The sequence below is a fragment of the Pseudophryne corroboree genome, chromosome 5 (assembly GCF_028390025.1).
Source record: "Pseudophryne corroboree isolate aPseCor3 chromosome 5, aPseCor3.hap2, whole genome shotgun sequence".
In the NCBI taxonomy this organism is placed as follows: Eukaryota; Metazoa; Chordata; class Amphibia; order Anura; family Myobatrachidae; genus Pseudophryne; species Pseudophryne corroboree.
In genome coordinates, this window is record NC_086448.1 from 125,470,534 (window position 1) to 125,489,175 (window position 18,642).

Here is an 18,642-nt window from a genome sequence, read left to right on the forward strand (position 1 = left end):
TAAGATGCATTTTAACGGAAAAAGTTGCATGTAAAGACGTGCAGCGCTACCGAGATACGGCATGACGTGACTTGAATGTCTGTTAAAGTGCAGAGAGGCTAGATGAGAGGACACAGCTACATGAACACTTAGGGTGGAATTCAGTTGGGAATGAGGTTTATCGAGGTGAAAAACCTTGTGTACCTGAAGTTCCATTTTGGATTACTGTGGGTATGCGCACACCCAATCCCTTTGGTATCCAGTTTCAGCGCTGAAAACACCATGACACGTAGAAAAAACAGAGGAGACCTGCCAGGTGGTCTCTGTCGAAACTTCCAATTGCTTAATTAGCCATCTGTATGGGTGTTGCAGGGGTTCCGAGAGCAAGTCCCAGTGATTTTTCTTAAGATTAACGATTTGCTCTGGAGGTTCGTGAAAAAAGATAGTGATTTCTATAGAAATCAACACGTCTGATTTTCTCTCCAATTGAATAGCAAAACCCAGTGGCTGCTAAGAAAGATACCCGCCGGCAATTGAATTCCTCTGTTACTATGAAAAGCTGCACTTTTGGTGTGTTACAGTGAGCTGCAGATTTCAATGTATCCTGCACCTCTTCAAAACCACCTGTACAGCACATTTTTCTCACTTGATAAGCGTTACAGACCAGAATAGTATGTGTTCAGTTAGTTGTCAATACTACATCAGGTAAAGGAGAACAAGATTAAAAACTTTCCACTCTATATGAGTACTGTGGATGTTCACCATTTAGATTGATGTTTTGGCCCACTGGTACTTTGATACAAACTAATAAACTGTGTTTTAACTTGCCACTTAATCATCTTCAGGATCACCGGGATTCAAAGCCAAAGTGAGCGTACTGTAATACCTATATTCACTTAGATTAATTCCAGATAATGTTGAGTGAAGGTCAATAATATTGTCTCTTTGAGTAGAACAGTTTCCCTGGCAACTAGCATAAGCCAATCATTGCAGTTAATTGATGGTTGCTGTATCTACAAAACTTATAAAGTAAAAGTTGGTATTATACACTACTGCATAAAAGTAGCTTTAGTGTGTCATTGTGTTTTTAGTCTTTGTTTTTATTTATGAGTGCACTTCTGGATAAAATTTTGCCTTACTTTTAAAATGTTTGATATTTAAATTATTATTATAATTTTTTTTCTTGTACTGTAAGGTTTCAGATGTGATTTGCTTTTTGGCTTACACTATGCTCTTGTCTGATGGTTTTGCTGTGAAATAATTTTAATGCATAAATGAAGGAAACGTCATTTATACTGAGCTGCTTTGGTGAGAATTTTTTCACTCTGACATTGATGATACTGCATGGTTAAAATGTCAAAATCATTAATGTCGACACCTGCAAAATGTTGACATTGACACACTGTAATGTTGACATTTCCATTTGACGACATTACAGATGTGTCCTAATATATCCTAAAATGCCCGGAACGATTGATTCTTAGTCGCAGATGTAGCAAAGTAAAATTAAGTGGTCTGTGTATGCTAGCAATGCGGTTTTGTCACTTCTAATTTTATGTATGCTAATAAGACGCACATTCCGTGCAAATAAAGAGCCAGATAGCCCCTCTCTGCATGCCAGGTCCTGTGCAACTCAGCGTTGCACAGGACTTGGCGTGCAGAGAGGGGTTATTTGGCACAACTTGAGTCACAGTATAAAAGGACCCATCTGTACCACACTTGTGTATTGTATAGTAATCCGTTCAGTAATTCACAATATTTCATATACAGTACGTTAATGTCAAATAGTTCTTTGACTACTATGTATGTGCCCCTAACAGGTAAATTAGTCTATGGGGGAAATTCAGTTATTGTTACCGCAGCTGGCGCTAGATGTGTGCAAAGCGGTCAAAACCAGTAGCAATGGGTGCACACATTTGGCGCTTGCCCTGATTTTGGGGGGGGGGGGGGGCATTTACTCCAATGGACCCACATATCCACCCTATGTTTATACCTTAGGTTGCAATCCCGAAAATATGTCCTGCTGGGAAATGCTTACAACTGCAGTTAAGAAACCCTCGTGCAGACTGTTAGATCCCCTTACTCCATGGAAAACTTCTCTTTTTTTTCTTTTTTCTTTTAACAGATGTGAAAATGAAAACCTGACAATAGCTGATGATCTTCTAGAGGCTGCGAGAGTGGTAAATGAGGAACAGGTTTCTGCCCCATGCTCTTTAAATATTCTAGAGGAGAATTGGACAGAATATAAATATTCCCAGGAAATGATCCAGGCTTGCTCAGATGTGGTGAGAAAAATATTAAGATATTTATATATACCTTTTTTAATCACATTACCTGTGAAAGTATTCGTAAAGTGGTAAGATTAACGACGTGGTATAATATGGCAACTCTCACCGATGGGTCGCCACCGTTTTGAGCTTCTTCAGATAGGTCTTTTGCCGTTGGATATTTACCACCTCACTTATTAATATAGTCATACATAAGTATAATTGATTCATTTTGATGTACTGTATTTCAGGGTCATTAGGGATTATACTATTTTGTTTCGCAATATCCCACATGTAATATATCACAATAAGATACGGACAGTGGATTCGTCTGTTCGCCTTTAATGTTATGTATTAATAATGTTACATGTGTGTTACTTTTCTTCTCTTCAATAAACACAATTTCAAATATATATATATATATATATATATATATCTTTTTTATATATATATATATATATATATATATAATGTGTGTGTGTGTTATAGTGTATCTCTTGATATATTCCGTTATTGTGAGATATCACACCATGCCAATTACTCTGGCGAATAACAACACTTAACCTGATGATTGTAAAGAAGCACTAGTCGATAAAAGCAACCGTAAATGAATTTGGGAGGTAGCTGGAGGAGGCCTGACCTTTAGACAGTCACGAATGGAGGAATTTATAGTGAAGTAGTGTTTTATTGATTAGCACTGGCACAGACCAGTTGTCATTGGGGTGGGTGTATTTATCTTTGTTTCTCTATATTGTGTTATTCTGTTCAAGCATTTTTAAGATGTACAAGCCAAGAGAAAGCATTTACTGTATAATACATATACAGGTTGAGTATCCCATAGCCAAATATTCTGAAATACGGAATATTCTGAAATACAGAATTTTCTGAGTTCGACTGAGATAGTGAAACCTTTGTTTTCTGATGGCTCAGTGTACACAAACTTTGTTTAATACACAAAGTATTACAAATATTGTATTAAATGACCTTCAGGTTGTTTGTATAAGGTGCATATGAAACATAAATGAATTGTGTGAATGTACAAAAACTTTGTTTAATGCAGAAAGTTATTAAAATATTGGCTAAAATTACCTTCAGGCTGTGTGTATAAGGTGTATATGAAACATACATGTATTCTGTGCTTAGACTTGGGTCCCATCACCATGATATCTCATTATGGTATGCAATTATTCCAAAATACGGAAAAATCCGATATCCAAAATATCTCTGATCCCAAACATTTTGGATATGGGATACTCAACCTGTATTCAATTCTCTATTGACAATATTAAGCAATCGGACAACAATACCAAATCGAGTGAAGCAACATTACTTTTTCAGAGTGATATTTTTAATATTAATCTGGTAATTGTTGTCTTATTAACAGGTATATGTGTGTAAGGATTAATAGATTCTGTAAACGTAACTAATTTAAGCAAAACCTGTCTGATTTGAGCCTGTTTGGAGTTAGCCCTGTTAGTATATTGGGAAGTGATGGTGGAAGTGTTTGAGGAGAAGTGTGGCCCTTAAACACATTTCCCTTACGTCCTAGTGGATACTGGGGTCTTGTACTTTAGTACCATGGGGTATAGATCGGGTCCACTGGAGCCTGGCACTTTAAAACCTTTAGTGTGTGTATGTGTGTGCTGGCTTCTCCCCTTTATGCCCCTCCTACCAGACTTGGTTTAGAAAAATATGCCCAGGAGCCGGGTGCATGTGTCTGGAGGTCCAGAGAGTTTCCTTTATTTTTTATTTGAATTTATTATTTTCAGGTAGATCTGGTTGGCAACCAGGCTACCTGCTTCGTGGGACTTAGAGGGGGGATCGAACCACCCTCCTGAGGGTTAATGGTTTGCAATCCCAGCTGACAGGACACTGAGCTCCTGATCACACATCGTTAGTATGTGTGCCCACGCCAGCAGCTAGCCGCCACCCTCTAACAGATGCCGAATTTACAAGGTGCGGTGAGTGTTACACCGGGGGTCACGGTTAGCGGGTCCCCGGTGCAGTTTTATCGGCAAGTCACTCAGCAATCATGGGCCCGGAGCTGCAGTACCCGCCGTGGACAAACTGGCTCAGGGCTATTGCCCCGCAGTGCTCACTGTCTCAAGGCTTTGTGTGGACTGTACAATACATTTTCTGATATTTGTTGTAATGTGGCCATTATAATCTATGATGGGGACCGCGCACCATTGCAAGGGGCGGGGCTTCCCGGAGCAGGACCAGCGACGGGCAGGCGCCATTTCCCTGCTGCTGCAGATCATCAAGGCTGCATGCACGCCGCTCCTCCAGGACCCACGTTATTACAGATAATAAAACTGGTACCAGGGGGTCATAGACAGGGGGGAGCACGCCAGTGGTGCTCTGCTATTAAGTCTTATACATATTCCAACACATTGTGCTGCTGTGTTCTGTGCTGGTGTCTGCTCCTCAGTGTCCCTCCAGGGGCTCTCTAGGGTCTGTGTGGAGGTGTTGGTCAGTGGGCTGTAGTGTAAGATGTCTGTTGACATGGTGTGCTGCTTGTAACTCTGCCCTGTCTGCAGCGGGGTCACTTGTGTGAGCAGTGTTCCTTATCTCCACAGGGACCCAGCTCACAGACACCTGACTGGCTAGATAGCTTTAAAGGCATGATTCAGAGTGTAAATTCAGAATTAGCTGCTGCTAAAAGAGAAAGACAGGTGTTAAATCACTCTATTGATTGTGTGGCTAAATCAGCAGATACCAGAAAGGCTTCTCAGCCCCCTCCTAGGGGTTTCACATAAATGCTCACTGCCACCGGTGCTCCAGCCTGATTCTGATTCTGATCAACCTGATGTGGATGATGATGATATGGATGAGGACAGCTCTCTGTCACCTGGGATGGAGGCCCTCATTTATGCTGTAAGAGATTCTTCACATACCGGATCAGGAGGCAGAACCAGATGAGTTGTATTTTAATGTTAAACCTAAGACCTCAGCCACTTTTCCTGTGTAAAAGGAATGAAACTCCCTGGCCATGGAGGCATGGATAAACCCTGACAAGAAGTTTAAAATTCCTCAGAGGCTTCTATCTACTTTCTGCTGCGGGGTACACTGGGTTCCATAAGGATTGGACAATGGGGGTGTAGAGTAGGATCTTGATCCGAGGCACCAACAGGCTCAAAGCTTTGACTGTTCCCAGAATGCACAGCGCCACCTCCTCTATTTCCCCACCTCCCTGCACAGGAGCTCAGTTTTGTAAGTTGGTGCTGCAGTAAGCAGGCACTGAACAGAGGGGCTGCTCCAGGCAGCCCTAAGAAAAGCTTTTTATGAGGTAAAAAGTGAAGACTTCAAAGGCAGCAGCGGTGGTAAATGTCTTGTGACATTCACTGCTGCAGCTCCAGCTCTCCCCAGCGGCGCTGTACACTCCCGAGCCCTGGTTGCCGGGTACCTACAGCGGAGGCTCCGGTTTTCTTCACGTTAGACACACACGTCTGGGGCTCTCTAGGGTCGCGTGTCCGCGCTTTGGGAGGTGGTAAGTGGGTCCCGCATGCGGGACCTGGTCTTTATCGCGATCTGGCGCGGTCAGTGGGAGGCGGGCCACGCGCACTGGCGGTGGACACTGTGGATACAGGCGATCCCACTAGATCACCCGGTCATGGGCGCAGGTCAGGTTTTCTCTCTAAACCAATTCTTATATCGCCCACAGTACCCGGTGGTTTTGCCAGCAGAGGGGATGAGGCTTAGACCTGAAGCCCCTCCCCCAGCCCCAGGGCGCCATTTCTAGCAAGTGTTCCCGCCCTGGAGCTGCATATCTGTCTTTTCCTCACTCCCTGTCAGTGTCTGCGGCGTCATTATCCCTCAGCTCACTGTTCCTGGGACTGCTTTTGCAAATCCTCCTATGTAAAGCCGCCTGGTTGTCAGTGCTGTGACTTTACATGACACTTAAATATTCTACCTGCCTTTTTTAGTCAGTATTAGTAAGAAAGAGTGCATTTAGTCAGGGTTTTCTAGTACAATTACCCTGTGATATACATCCAGTTCTTACTGTGTACTGTTATATCATTTGTTATATAGCTGTGTAAGCTAGTCCAGTGCAGTATTATTATCAGTAATAACCTCTGCATTGTACAGACTGTGACTATCTCTGTGTGCATTTGATAGCTGAGTGGTGTCCATTTTGTGTCTTTCACTCAACCTACTATCCCTATATTCTATAACCTGATGGGGCTTGGTGCGTCAGGTTTTATCTAATATAGGATTTTCACAAAGGTATACTGTATTACGTATTTTTCTCTGTGATTTAGTCACCATATCTCTCCTTTATCTCTGCTAGTGCTGACTACACTGCGCAGGGGTTTGGGTTTAGAGATATAGTGCTGCTGATAATTGTACTGCGTTACCTCATACTGCAAGTTATATCATGTCTGCTTCTGAGGGTAATGGTTCTGGGGCTAAATACACTGCCTGTGTTGCTGAAGCCACAGACCCATATGAGGAGAATATAGCAGCTGTGGGCTCTGGTTCTGGGGGCTCCTTGCCCCCCAGTGGGACGGTGGCAACGGAGGCACATACTGACCCACCGTGGGCCGCTTTTTCCACGCTTCTGCATACGCTAGTTCATAAACTAACACCCCCTATGGGACCCCCATTGCCGGTACAACCGTATGTGGTCCCTGCAGCTAACCCGCCGTGGGCGGACGATTTATCTGCTCAGTTAAAGAAGTTGAACCAGTCCCCGACTACTAAAAAGTCTGACCTTCGCTTGCCTAAGTCCAAGGGGTCCTCTAAGCGAGCACTTGTCTCCTCACAATCCACTGCTGTCACTGACACCTCGTCTGATGAAGACGGCACGTATACTGACCCCACAGGTTCTGACTCATACGGCTGATGTAGTTCACATGTGAATGTTCCTGATCTTTTGGAGGCTATTAAGTTAATTCTACAGATTACGAATGTTCCTGAGCCATCCGTCCCTCCTAAGAAACCAGATAGGTTCAAGCGTCAGAAGGTGGTTAAACAAGTTTTACCTCACTCTGACCACCTATTGGATATACGTCAGGAACCCTGGGAAAACCCGGGTACGAAGTTTGTGCCTCAAAAGAAGATGCTGGTTCGCTATCCCCTCGCGCCAGAGCTGTCTAAGAATTGGGAAACGCCTCCTCCAGTGGACTCACATGTGGCCAGGATGGTGGTTTCCTCAGCTCTGCCTGTCACTACCGTCACGTCTCTAAAAGAGCCTACGGATAAGCATGTGGAGGGTTGTCTGAAAGCGATTTACACCCTCACGGGTGCTGCACAAAGGCCCACTATTGCAGCTACATTGGCTGCTGAGGCTATAGAAGCGTGGGCCTTGGAGTTAGATACCGAAATCTCCTCTGACCATGCTAGACAATGCTTGTCATATATTGTCACAGCTTCTCGCTATGTTAAAGAGGCGGCTTTGGATGCCGGTATCCTAGCAGCCAAGGCCTCTACTACGTCAGTCCTGGCTCGACAGATATTGTGGCTGAGATCCTGGTCTGTGGATCTGGACTCTAGAAAAACCCTGGAGGCACTCCCTTTCAAGGGAGATATTCTGTTTGGGGAGGACTTAAATAAGATTGTGGCTGACTTGGCTACTGCCAAAACTGCCTGTCTACTGCCAAAACTGCCTGTCTACCAAATACCGCTCCTTCTGTGTCGAAGGCTAAAGGTACGTCCTTTCGCCCTTCTGGTAAAGCAAAAGGCAGGCCCGCACTTCCAAACCTGGTAATCCGAAGCCCAAAAGAGCCTGGGCTACCCGTCGGCCAGCTTCCAAGACCGATAAGCCTGCCGCATAATGGGTCGGGCCTCCCCCTGGGGGATCCCAGGGTGGGGGGCCGGCTTCTAGGGTATACCCAGGAATGGTTGAAGACCACTTCAGATGCCTGGGTACGGGAAGTCGTCACTCGAGGTTACGCCATAGCCTTCAAAAACCGACCCCCTCATCGATTTTGCCGGACAGACGTCCCGTCGGACCAGACAAAGGCAAACACTCTGCATTCGGTGGTACAGACCCTCCTGGATACAGGAGTTGTAGTACAGGTGCCTCTTGCTTAGAGGGGCCGGGGGTACTATTCTCCGCTGTTTCTAGTCCCGAAACGAGTGGGTCCTCCCAGCCCATTCTCAACGTCAAGGCATTGAACAAGTTTGTGAAGGTTTCCAAATTCCGTATGGAAACCCTTCGCTCTATAGTTCTGGCCTTGGAACCTGGGGACTACATGGTCTCCCTGGATATACAGGATGCTATAGCAGTGTCACATCAGCAATACCTAAGGTTCGCTATTGGCAACCTTCATTACCAGTTTCGGGCGTTACCTTTTGGTTTAACAACGGTTCCGCGAGTTTTCACCAAAGTAATGGCGGTGCTGACGGTGGTACTCCGCCGTCAAGGGTCAGGATACTGCCGTACCTGGACGACTTGTTAATCCTGACAAATTTCCCAGAACTTCTCCTGTGTCATCTGGATATGACGGTCCGGTTTCTACAAGCCCACGGGTGGCTCATCAACTGGAAGAAATCCTCCCTGGTCCCTGCTCAGAGCATGGTGCACCTGGAAGCGCTATTGGACACTCACAACAAGCGGTTGTTCTTGTCTCAGGAGAAAGTCCTGAAGCTTCAGGACAGGATTCGTTGCTTCCTTTCTCGTCCGCAAGTGTTGATACATTCGGCGATGCAGGTGCTGGGCCTCATGGTCTCAGCATTCGACATGGTGGAGTATGCTCAATTCCATTCTCGCCCCCTCCAGAGGCTGATTCTAGCCAAGTGGGACGGCCTGCATCACCGGACCAGGTCTCGCATGATCTCATTGACTCCGGAGATCCGTCTGTCGCTACTTTGGTGGCTCCGGGACCAACAGTTGTGCAGGGGCCGTCCCTTCTGGATATCCAACTGGGTCCTGTTGACGACAAATGCCAGTCTAAGAGGTTGGGGCGCGGTGCTGGAGCAACACTCCCTTCAGGGTCGGTGTACCAAGGAGTAATCTCTCCTCTCGATCAACATTCTGGAATTGCGGGCAGTCTTCAATGCGTTGAACCTGGCCCAGCATTTAATTCCGAACCATCCTGTTCAAATACAGTCGGACAACGCCACCACAGTGGCTTACATAAATCATCAAGGCGGCACTCGAAGCCGTTTGGCAATGAAGGAAGTATCACGGATTCTACGTTGGGCGGAATGCCATTTACCGGCTATATCGGCAATATTCATTCCGGGAGTCCTGAATTGGGAAGCGGACTTTCTCAGTCGTCAGGACGTGCATGCCGGTGAGTGGAGCCTCCATCCAGAAGTGTTTCAACTCCTGGTGGGGTCTTCCAGATGTAGATCTGATGACGTCTCGACACAATCACAAGGTATCGGTCTTCGGAGCAAGGACAAGGGATCCTCAAGCCGCATTCGTGGATGCGCTGGCGGTGCCGTGGAGGTTTCGGCTGCCGTACGTGTTCCCTCCGGTGTCACTCCTGCCCAGGGTAATTTGGAAGTTCAAGCAAGAAAAAGGAAATCTGCTTCTCATAGCTCCGGCGTGGCCCAGACGGCCCTGGTTCTCAGACCTGCAAGGCCTATCGTCAGAGCGTCCACTTCTGCTTCCACAACGCCCAGACCTCCTCGTTCAGGGCCCCTATGTCTACCAGGACCTAGCCCGGCTGTCTTTGACTGCGTGGCTCTTGAAGCTTCCGTCTTGAGGGCTAAGAGTTTTTCTGAAGAGGTCATTAAAACTATGTTGCGGGCCCGGAAACCGGCTTCTGCTCGGATTTACTATAGGGTCTGGCATTCCTACTTTGTTTGGTGCGCATCTAATAATTATGACGCTTCCAAGTTTAGTACAGCCAAACTTTTGGCTTTTCTGCAGCAGGGCCTAGATTTAGGCCTGCGTCTGGCCTCCCTCAAGGTTCATATTTCGTCCTTCTCTGTGTGGTTTCAGAGAAAAATTGCGACTTTACCTGATGTTCATACTTTCACTCAGGGTGTGTTGCGTATCCAACCTCCCTATGTCCCTCCTGTGGCTCCTTGGGACTTGTCGTGGTTTTGGAGGCGTTACAGGAGCCTCCGTTTGAACCCCTGGGTTCAACTTACCTTAAGTGGCTTTCCTTTAAGGTGATGTTCTTGCTGTCTATTGCCTCTGCTAGAAGAGTGTCGGATCTGGGTGCCTTGTCCTGTAGTTCCCCATATCTGATTTTTCACCGTGACCGGGCGGTTCTTAGGACTCGTCCCGGATATTTACCTAAGGTGGTTTCTTCGTTCCACCTTAATCAGGAGATTGTAGTTCCGGCCTTTGTTTCTCCTGATTTGTCTCCCAAAGAGCGGTCTTTGGATGTGGTACGGGCTCTCCGTATCTACGTGAAGAGAACTGCTTCTTTTCGAAAATCTGATTCTCTCTTTGCTTAGTTTGGATTTCACAAACGTGGCTGGCCTGCTCACAAGCAGACCCTGGCCAGATGGATTAGAATGGTGATTGCACATGCTTATGTGAAGGCTGGTCTGCCAGCTCCTGCTCACATTACGGCCCATTCTACTCGGTCTGTTGGGCCTTCTTGTGCGGCCCAACGTGGTGCGACCCTTGAACAATTGTGCAAGGCGGCTACGTGGTCCTCCGGGAACACGTTCATAAGGTTCTATGCCTTCGATACCGCCGCTTCCCAGGATACGTACTTTGGACGCCGGGTTCTTGTGCCCGCTACAGTGCGTCCCCTCCCATAAGGAACTGCTTTAGGACATCCCCATTGTCCAATCCTTGTGGAGCCCAGTGTACCCCGCAGCAGAAAACGAGATTTATGGTAAGAACTTACCTTTGTTAAATCTCTTTCTGCGAGGTACACTGGGCTCCACAAGGCGCCCACCCTGACGCACTTAGCTTCTTTGGGTTGGTATGGCATTAACCGCTGACACTTCTCTTGTCGTGAGAGTGTGGTGTATGTGGCTACTAACCGTTGCCGTCTCTTTTCCTGCTACTGCATTGGGCTGGTTAATTAAAAACTGAGCTCCTGTGCAGGGAGGCGAGGTTATAGAGGAGGCGGCGCTGTGCATTCTGGGAACAGTCAAAGCTTTGAGCCTGTTGGTGCCTCAGATCAAGATCCTACTCTACACCCAATTGTCCAATCCTTGTGGAGCCCAGTGTACCTCGCAGAAAGAGATTTAACAAAGGTAAATTCTTACCATAAATCTCGTTTTTCCCTTCCCAGCTGAGGATAGGAAGGTGGATACGTCTGTCTCCAGATTGTCTAAGGAAATGGTACTGCCGGTGCCAGGTGCTATATCCCTGAAAGAGCCAACTAACCGTAAAATTGAGACCAAGCTCAATGCAATTTATACGGAAGCAGGCGCGGCACAACGCCCCACAATTGTTTGTTGGTGGATTTCCAGGGCAATGGTCAAGTGGTCTGATACAGTTATTGATGGTTTAGACTCTCTGCCCGGGATGAGGTCGTTACTCTGCTGCAACATATACAGGATGCTGCAAATTTTATGAGTGAGGCTATTAAGAAATTGTGTAAGATAAATGGCCGCACTACTGCTATGGCAGTGTCGACACGCAGGGCTCTGTGGTTGCGTCAATGGTCAGCGGACACCGATCCCAAAAAGGGTGTCGAAAATATTCCCTTCACAGGTGATGCCTTGTTTGGGGACGAATTGAATAAATGGATCTCCCAGGAAACGGCGGGTAAGTCTACCTATCTGCCTTCGGCTGCGCCACCTGCTCGACGTTCTTACACAGGTCCCTCCTTGCAGTCCTTTCGTGTGTCAAAGTTCAGAGGCAAGGGCCGAGGGGTCTCCACTACTTCCAGAGGATCTCGTGGTAAGTACCGTAAACCTGCAACTGCTGTCTCCCTGGACCAGACCACCGGATACCCTGCCCCTAAACCTTCCGCGTGACGGTTGGCCCCTGCAGCAAGGCGACTTTCAGGTGGGTGCTCGCCTTCAACACTTCACCCACGTGTGGGCGGAGGAGTCCTGCCGGGATCCTTGGGTGAGGAATCTCATTTCCCAGGGATATCGGCTGGAAATTCAAGCACTTCCTCCTCACAGATTTTTCTAATCGGGCTTACCAGTTTTGCCCGATGCAAAAGTTACCTTGCTAGAAGCAATTCAAAAACGTTTGCGGACAGGGGTGGTAGTTCCAGTACCTCAACCTTTACACAAAAGGGGCTTTTACTACATTCTTTTTGTTGTTCCAAAACGGGACGGTTTGGTGCGGCCCCTCTTAAACCTGAAGTCTCTAAACCTGTATCTGCGGGTGTTCAAATTCAAGATGGAATCCCTGCGGGCAGTGGTGTCCGGTCTGGAGGAGGTGGAAATCTTAATATCCCTAGATGTCAAGGATGCTTACCTACACATTCCTATGTGGCCCCCTCATCAGGCTTACCTCAGGTTCGTCATCTTGGACGACCACTTCCAGTTTCAGGCCTTGCCCTTTGGCCTGTCCACAGCTCCGAGGGTTTTCACCAAAGTCATGGCGGAGATAATGCTGTAACTGCACAGGATGGAAGTCAACATAGTCCCCTACTTGGACGATCTCCTGATAAAGGCTATGTCCAGGGAATGTCTACTGCACAGCATCGATCTGACGACTCGCCTGCTTACGGATCATGGGTGGATTCTAAACTTCCAGAAATCTCACCTGGAACTGACCCAACGTCTCCAATTCCTGGGAATGATGCTAGATACAGTATCTCAAAAGGTATTTCTCCCGTTGGACAAGGCCTTGGCCATCCAGGCTTTGGTTTGCTCAGTGCTCCGTCCTCACAAGGTGTCTCTATGTCTTTGCATACGTTTGCTGGGCAAGATGGTTTCTGCTTACGAAGCAATCCAATACGGGAGATTTCATGCCCAGCCTTTTTCAGCTGGATCTGCTGGACAATGGTCGGGGTCTCGCTGTCACATGCATCAGGAAGTGACCTTATCTCCAAAAGCCTGGATTTCCCTGTTATGGTGGCTACAAGTTCCTCACCTGGTAGAAGGCAGGAATTTCAATATCCACTCGTGGATTCTACTGACAACGGATGCCAACCTCCATGGTTGAGGGGCTGTGACCCAAGGGGCCCAGTTTTAGGGGATATGGTCGGTTCAGGAATCTACTCTGCCGATAAACATCCTGGAACTCAGGGCAACTTACAATGCCCTTCTGCAGGCTTCCCATCTCCTGAGGGATCCAGGTTCAATCGGACAACGCCACGGAGGTGGCGTACATAAACTGACAAGGGGAAACAAGAAGCAGAGCAGCGATACGAGAAGTGTCAAAAATCCTCTTCTGGGCAGAGGCCAATGCAAGGGCCATCTCACCCATATTCATTCCAGAAGTGGACAACTGGGAAGCGGACTTCCTCAGCAGACACGACCTCCATCCGGGGGAATGGGGTCTACATCCCCAGGTGTTTCAACAATTCACCGGTGGGGCTGTCCGCAGATAGACCTGATGGCTTCTCGTCTCAACTACAAGAAGCTATGCCGTTACTGTTCCAGAACGAGTGATCCGCAGGCTGTAGCAGGGGACGCGCTGATGACGCCTTGGCCGTACCAGTTTGTGTACCTGTTCCATCCTCTACCGCTAATCCCAAGAGTTCTGAAAATACTTAAAAGGGAAAGCGTTCTGGCAATTCTAATTGCCCCGGATTGGCCTCGATGGGCGTGGTACTCGGACCTCCTAGCCATGACTCTGGAGGATCCCTGGCCTCTGCCGCTCCAAAACGGATCTTTTTCAGCAAGGTCCGTTCATCTATCCAGACTTACAGCGGCTACGTTTGACGGCTTGGAAGTTGAGAGGGAGATTCTAGCAAGAAAGGTCTTCCCTCCCGGGTTATTTCCACCATGGTCCAAGCCGGGATGATGGTGACGTCAAAACATTATCATTGTATCTGGAAAAAGTATGTTTCCTGGTCGGAAAGTAAAAAGGTGTCTCCCGTGGAATTTAGAGTCGGTCGTTTTCTACTTTTCCTGCAAGCGGGAGTCGATATGGGCCTGCAGTTAAGCTCCATCAAGGTTCAGATTTCTGCACTCTCTTATTTTCTTCCAGAAACAACTTGCCATGTTGCCTAAAGTTCAGTCTTTCCTGAAGGGAATTCTTCATTTACAGCCGCCCTTTGTACCTCCCACAGCTCCGTTGGACCTTAGTGTGGTTCTGTCCTTTCTCAAATCGGACTGGTTTGAACCCCAAGTGAGTTAAAATTTCTCACTTGGAAGACGGTGATGTTATTAGCGTTGGCGTCTGCCAGACGTGTTTCTGAATTGTGGGCCTTATCCTGTAAGAGCTCCTATTTGATGTTTCATGAAGACAGGGTGGAACTTGCCTAAAGTGGTGTCAGCCTTTCATGTGAATCAACCTATCGTGGTTCCAGTGTTGTCTGACGCTTCCGTTGGTACGGAGTCCTTGGATGCAGTCAGGGCTCTGAGGATTTATGTCAAATGGACAGCCCGTCATAGTAAATCTGACTCGCTGTTTGTCCTTTATGATGCCTCCAAGATTGGTCGGCCGGCTTCTAAGCAATCTATTGCTCGCTGGCTCAGGTTAACCATTCAACAGGCATATACCTCGGCAGCTCTGCCCTTGCCGACGTCTATTCAGGCCCATTTGACGAGGTCGGGGGGATTTTCCTGGGCGGCTTCCCGGGAAGTATCGACCCTTCAGTTGTGCCGAGCTGCTCCTTGGTCTGGTGCGAACACGTTTGTTAAATTCTGTAGGTTCGACACCTTGGCCAAGGATGACCTTCAATTCGGTCAGGCGGTTTTACAGGGGTCTCAGCACTCTCCCACCCGTTTGGGAGCTTTGGGACTTCCCCATGGCACTAAAGTACAAGACCCCAGTATCCACTAGGACATAAGAGAAAAGAGGAATTTAATACCTACCGATAATTCCTTTTCTCCTAGTCCGTAGTGGATACTGGGTGCCCGCCTCAGTGCTTTGTTCCTGCTTTACCTGTGTAAGTTTATGGTTGGACCGGCGTTGCGGTCCAATTACGTTGTTGGGATAGCTGTACTATCCTGGTTAGGTTGGTGTTGCTGTCCTTTTTTCTGGTTAGCGCCGTCCTTTCGTTTATGGTTGTGTGTTGGCTTGTTGCCTCACCGCTGTTGTATTGTTTCTTCTCTCATATTATGTCGGTCTCCTCAGACACAGTTTTCCTAGACTGAGTCTGGTAGGAGAGGCATAGAGGGGAGAAGCCAGCACACACATACACACACTAAAGGTTTTAAATTGCCAGGCTCCAGTGGTCCGATCTATACCCCATGGTACTAAAGTACAAGACCCCAGTATCCACTACGGATTAGGAGAAAAGGAATTACTGGTAGGTTTTAAATTCCTATTTTTATTTAGTAGAAATCCACCTTTTTTTCTGTTTTTGCACATTCAGGTTCTGTTTTTTAGAACTTTGTGTTACCACTAGGATGCAATGTGGGCAGGGCGCAGGGGTTGCGGCGACAGTGTGTTCGAAAAGGAAGCCTGGATGGCTGAGAAGTGGCACTAACACACCGTCGTCACTCGTTTTTATAAAGAGACCAGCATTTGCCAGTGGCTTTGCTCATGTGGATGTCTGTTATTACTCAGCGGAACTAATTTTACAAAGACAGTAGTGCCATCTAATATTGTGATGTATATTTCTCTAACGTCCTAGTGGATGCTGGGGACTCCGTAAGAACCATGGGGGGAATAGACGGGCTCCGCAGGAGACTGGGCACTCTAAGAAAGATTTAGTACTACTGGTGTGCACTGGCTCCTCCCTCTATGCCCCTCCTCCAGACCTCAGTTAGAATCTGTGCCCGGACAGAGCTGGGTGCATTTTAGTGAGCTCTCCTGAGCTTGCTAATAAGAAAGTATTTTAGTTAGGTTTTTTATTTTCAGAGAGCTTCTACTGGCAACAGACTCTCTGCTACGTGGGACTGAGGGGAGAGAAGCAAACCTACTAACTGCGGCTAGGTTGCGCTTCTTAGGCTACTGGACACCATTAGCTCCAGAGGGATCGAACACAGGAACCTAACCTTGGTCGTCCGTTCCCGGAGCCGCGCCGCCGTCCCCCTCGCAGAGCCAGAAGACAGAAGCCGGCGGGTTGAAGCAAGAAGACGTCAAAATCGGCGGCAGAAGACTCCTGTCTTCATATGAGGTAGCGCACAGCACTGCAGCTGTGCGCCATTGCGCCCACACTAACCCACACACTCCGGTCACTGTAGGGTGCAGGGGGGGGGGGGGGGGGGGCGCCCTGGGCAGCAATTGATTTACCTCCTGGCAAAAAGCAGCATATATACAGCTGGGCACTGTAATATGCATGAGCCCCCGCCATTAATTTTACACAAAATCGCGGGACAGAAGCCCGCCGCTGAGGAGGCGGGGCCTTCTTCCTCAGCACTCACCAGCGCCATTTTCTCTCCACAGCTCCGCTGAGAGGAAGCTCCCCAGGCTCTCCCCTGCAGAAGCACGATAGAGAGGGTGAAAAAGAGAGGGGGGGCACATAAATTTGGCGTAAAAACAATATATACAGCAGCTACTAGGTTAACACTAAGTTACTGTGTGATTCCTGGGTCATATAGCGCTGGGGTGTGTGCTGGCATACTCTCTCTCTGTCTCTTCAAAGGGCCTTGTGGGGGAACTGTCTTCAAATAGAGCATCCCCTGTGTGTGTGGTGTGTCGGTACGTGTGTGTCGACATGTCTGAGGTAAAAGGCTCCCCTAAGGAGGAGATAGAGCAAATATGTGTGTGAGAGGGTGTCTCCGTTGACAACGCCGACACCTGTTTGGATATGTGTAAGTGCTAAGGTGAATTTATTGCACAAAAGATTAGAGAACAGACAGGAAATCTACCCATGTCTGTCCCTATGGCACAGAGACCTTCAGAGTCCCACAATGCTCACTATCCAAAATAATAAACACTGATATCGACACAGAGTTTGACTCCAGTGTCGACTACGATAATGCAAAGTTACAGCCAAAATTGCAGAAAAGTATTCAATATATGATTATTGTAATAAAGATGTTTCCATATCACTGATGACTCATGTCCCTGACACAAGGGTACACATGTTAAGGGGAAGAAAGCTGAGGTAAATTTCCCTCCTCTCATGAGGAAAAAGAGCGGGAATCTCCAGACAAGAGACTGCAGCTTCCCACAAAGAATTCTCAGGCAGTATCCTTTCCCCACTAGGGCCAGGATGTGATGGGAATCTTCCCCTAGGGTGTCATGTTTGCCCAGAAGGTAGCCCTAGCTATTCTCAGGGATCCTGCAGATAGCGTGCACATTCTGGTACACTACTCAGACCGGCGATTGTGTCGGCATGGGTTTATAGCGCTGGGGCGGCGTGGACAGGTACCTTATCAGCAGAAATTGAGACCCTAGTATGTATAGGTATATATATATATATATATATATATATATATATCTCTGACGTCCTAAGTGGATGCTGGGACTCCGTAAGGACCATGGGGAATAGCGGCTCCGCAGGAGACTGGGCACAACTAAAAGAAAGCTTTTGGTCCAGACCTCAGTTAGAATCTTGTGCCCGGCTGAGCTGGATGCACACTAGGGGCTCTCCTGAGCTCCTAGAAAAGAAAGTATATTTTAGGTTTTTTTATTTTCAGTGAGATCTGCTGGCAACAGACTCACTGCTACGAGGGACTAAGGGGAGAAGAAGCGAACCTACCTGCTTGCAGCTAGCTTGGGCTTCTTAGGCTACTGGACACCATTAGCTCCAGAGGGATCGAACACAGGGCCCGACCTCGATCGTCCGGTCCCGGAGCCGCGCCGCCGTCCCCCTTACAGAGCCAGAAGCATGAAGATGGTCCTGAAAATCGGCGGCAGAAGACTTCGGTCTTCAACAAGGTAGCGCACAGCACTGCAGCTGTGCGCCATTGCTCCTCATGCACACCTCACACTACGGTCACTGATGGGTGCAGGGCGCTGGGGGGGGCGCCCTGAACAGCAATATTAACACCTTGGCTGGCAAATAATCACAATATATAGTCCCAGAGGCTATATATGTGAAAAATACCCCTGCCAGGATCCATAAAAAAGCGGGAGAAAGTCCGCTGAAAAAGGGGCGGGGCTATCTCCCTCAGCACACTGGCGCCATTTTTCCCTCACAGCTCCGCTGGAAGGATCGCTCCCAGGCTCTCCCCTGCAGTTTCAAGACTACAAAGGGTAAAAAAGAGAGGGGGGGCACTAAATTTAGGCGCAGCAGTATATATATAAGCAGCTATAAGGGAAAATCACTCAGTTATAGTGTTCATCCCTGTGTTATATAGCGCTCTGGTGTGTGCTGGCATACTCTCTCTCTGTCTCCCCAAAGGGCTTTGTGGGGTCCTGTCCTCTGTCAGACCATTCCCTGTGTGTGTGCGGTGTGTCGGTACGGCTGTGTCGACATGTTTGATGAGGAGGCTTATGTGGAGGCGGAGCAGATGCCGATAAATGTGATGTCACCCCCTGCGGGGCCGACACCTGAGTGGA

At 47.7% G+C, this 18,642-nt stretch overlaps 1 protein-coding gene across 7 annotated transcripts in view; it reads left to right on the top strand.

The window, feature by feature from the left end:
* Positions 1-18,642, top strand: part of STK31 (serine/threonine kinase 31) — a 783,847-nt gene that overhangs the window by 560,617 nt on the left and 204,588 nt on the right. For all 7 annotated transcript variants that reach the window (XM_063921681.1, XM_063921683.1, XM_063921684.1 and 4 more), the window contains one exon: positions 2,105-2,264. In XM_063921681.1, coding sequence (XP_063777751.1) covers positions 2,105-2,264 — 160 coding nt within the window. The remainder of the gene's footprint in view (positions 1-2,104; positions 2,265-18,642) is intronic.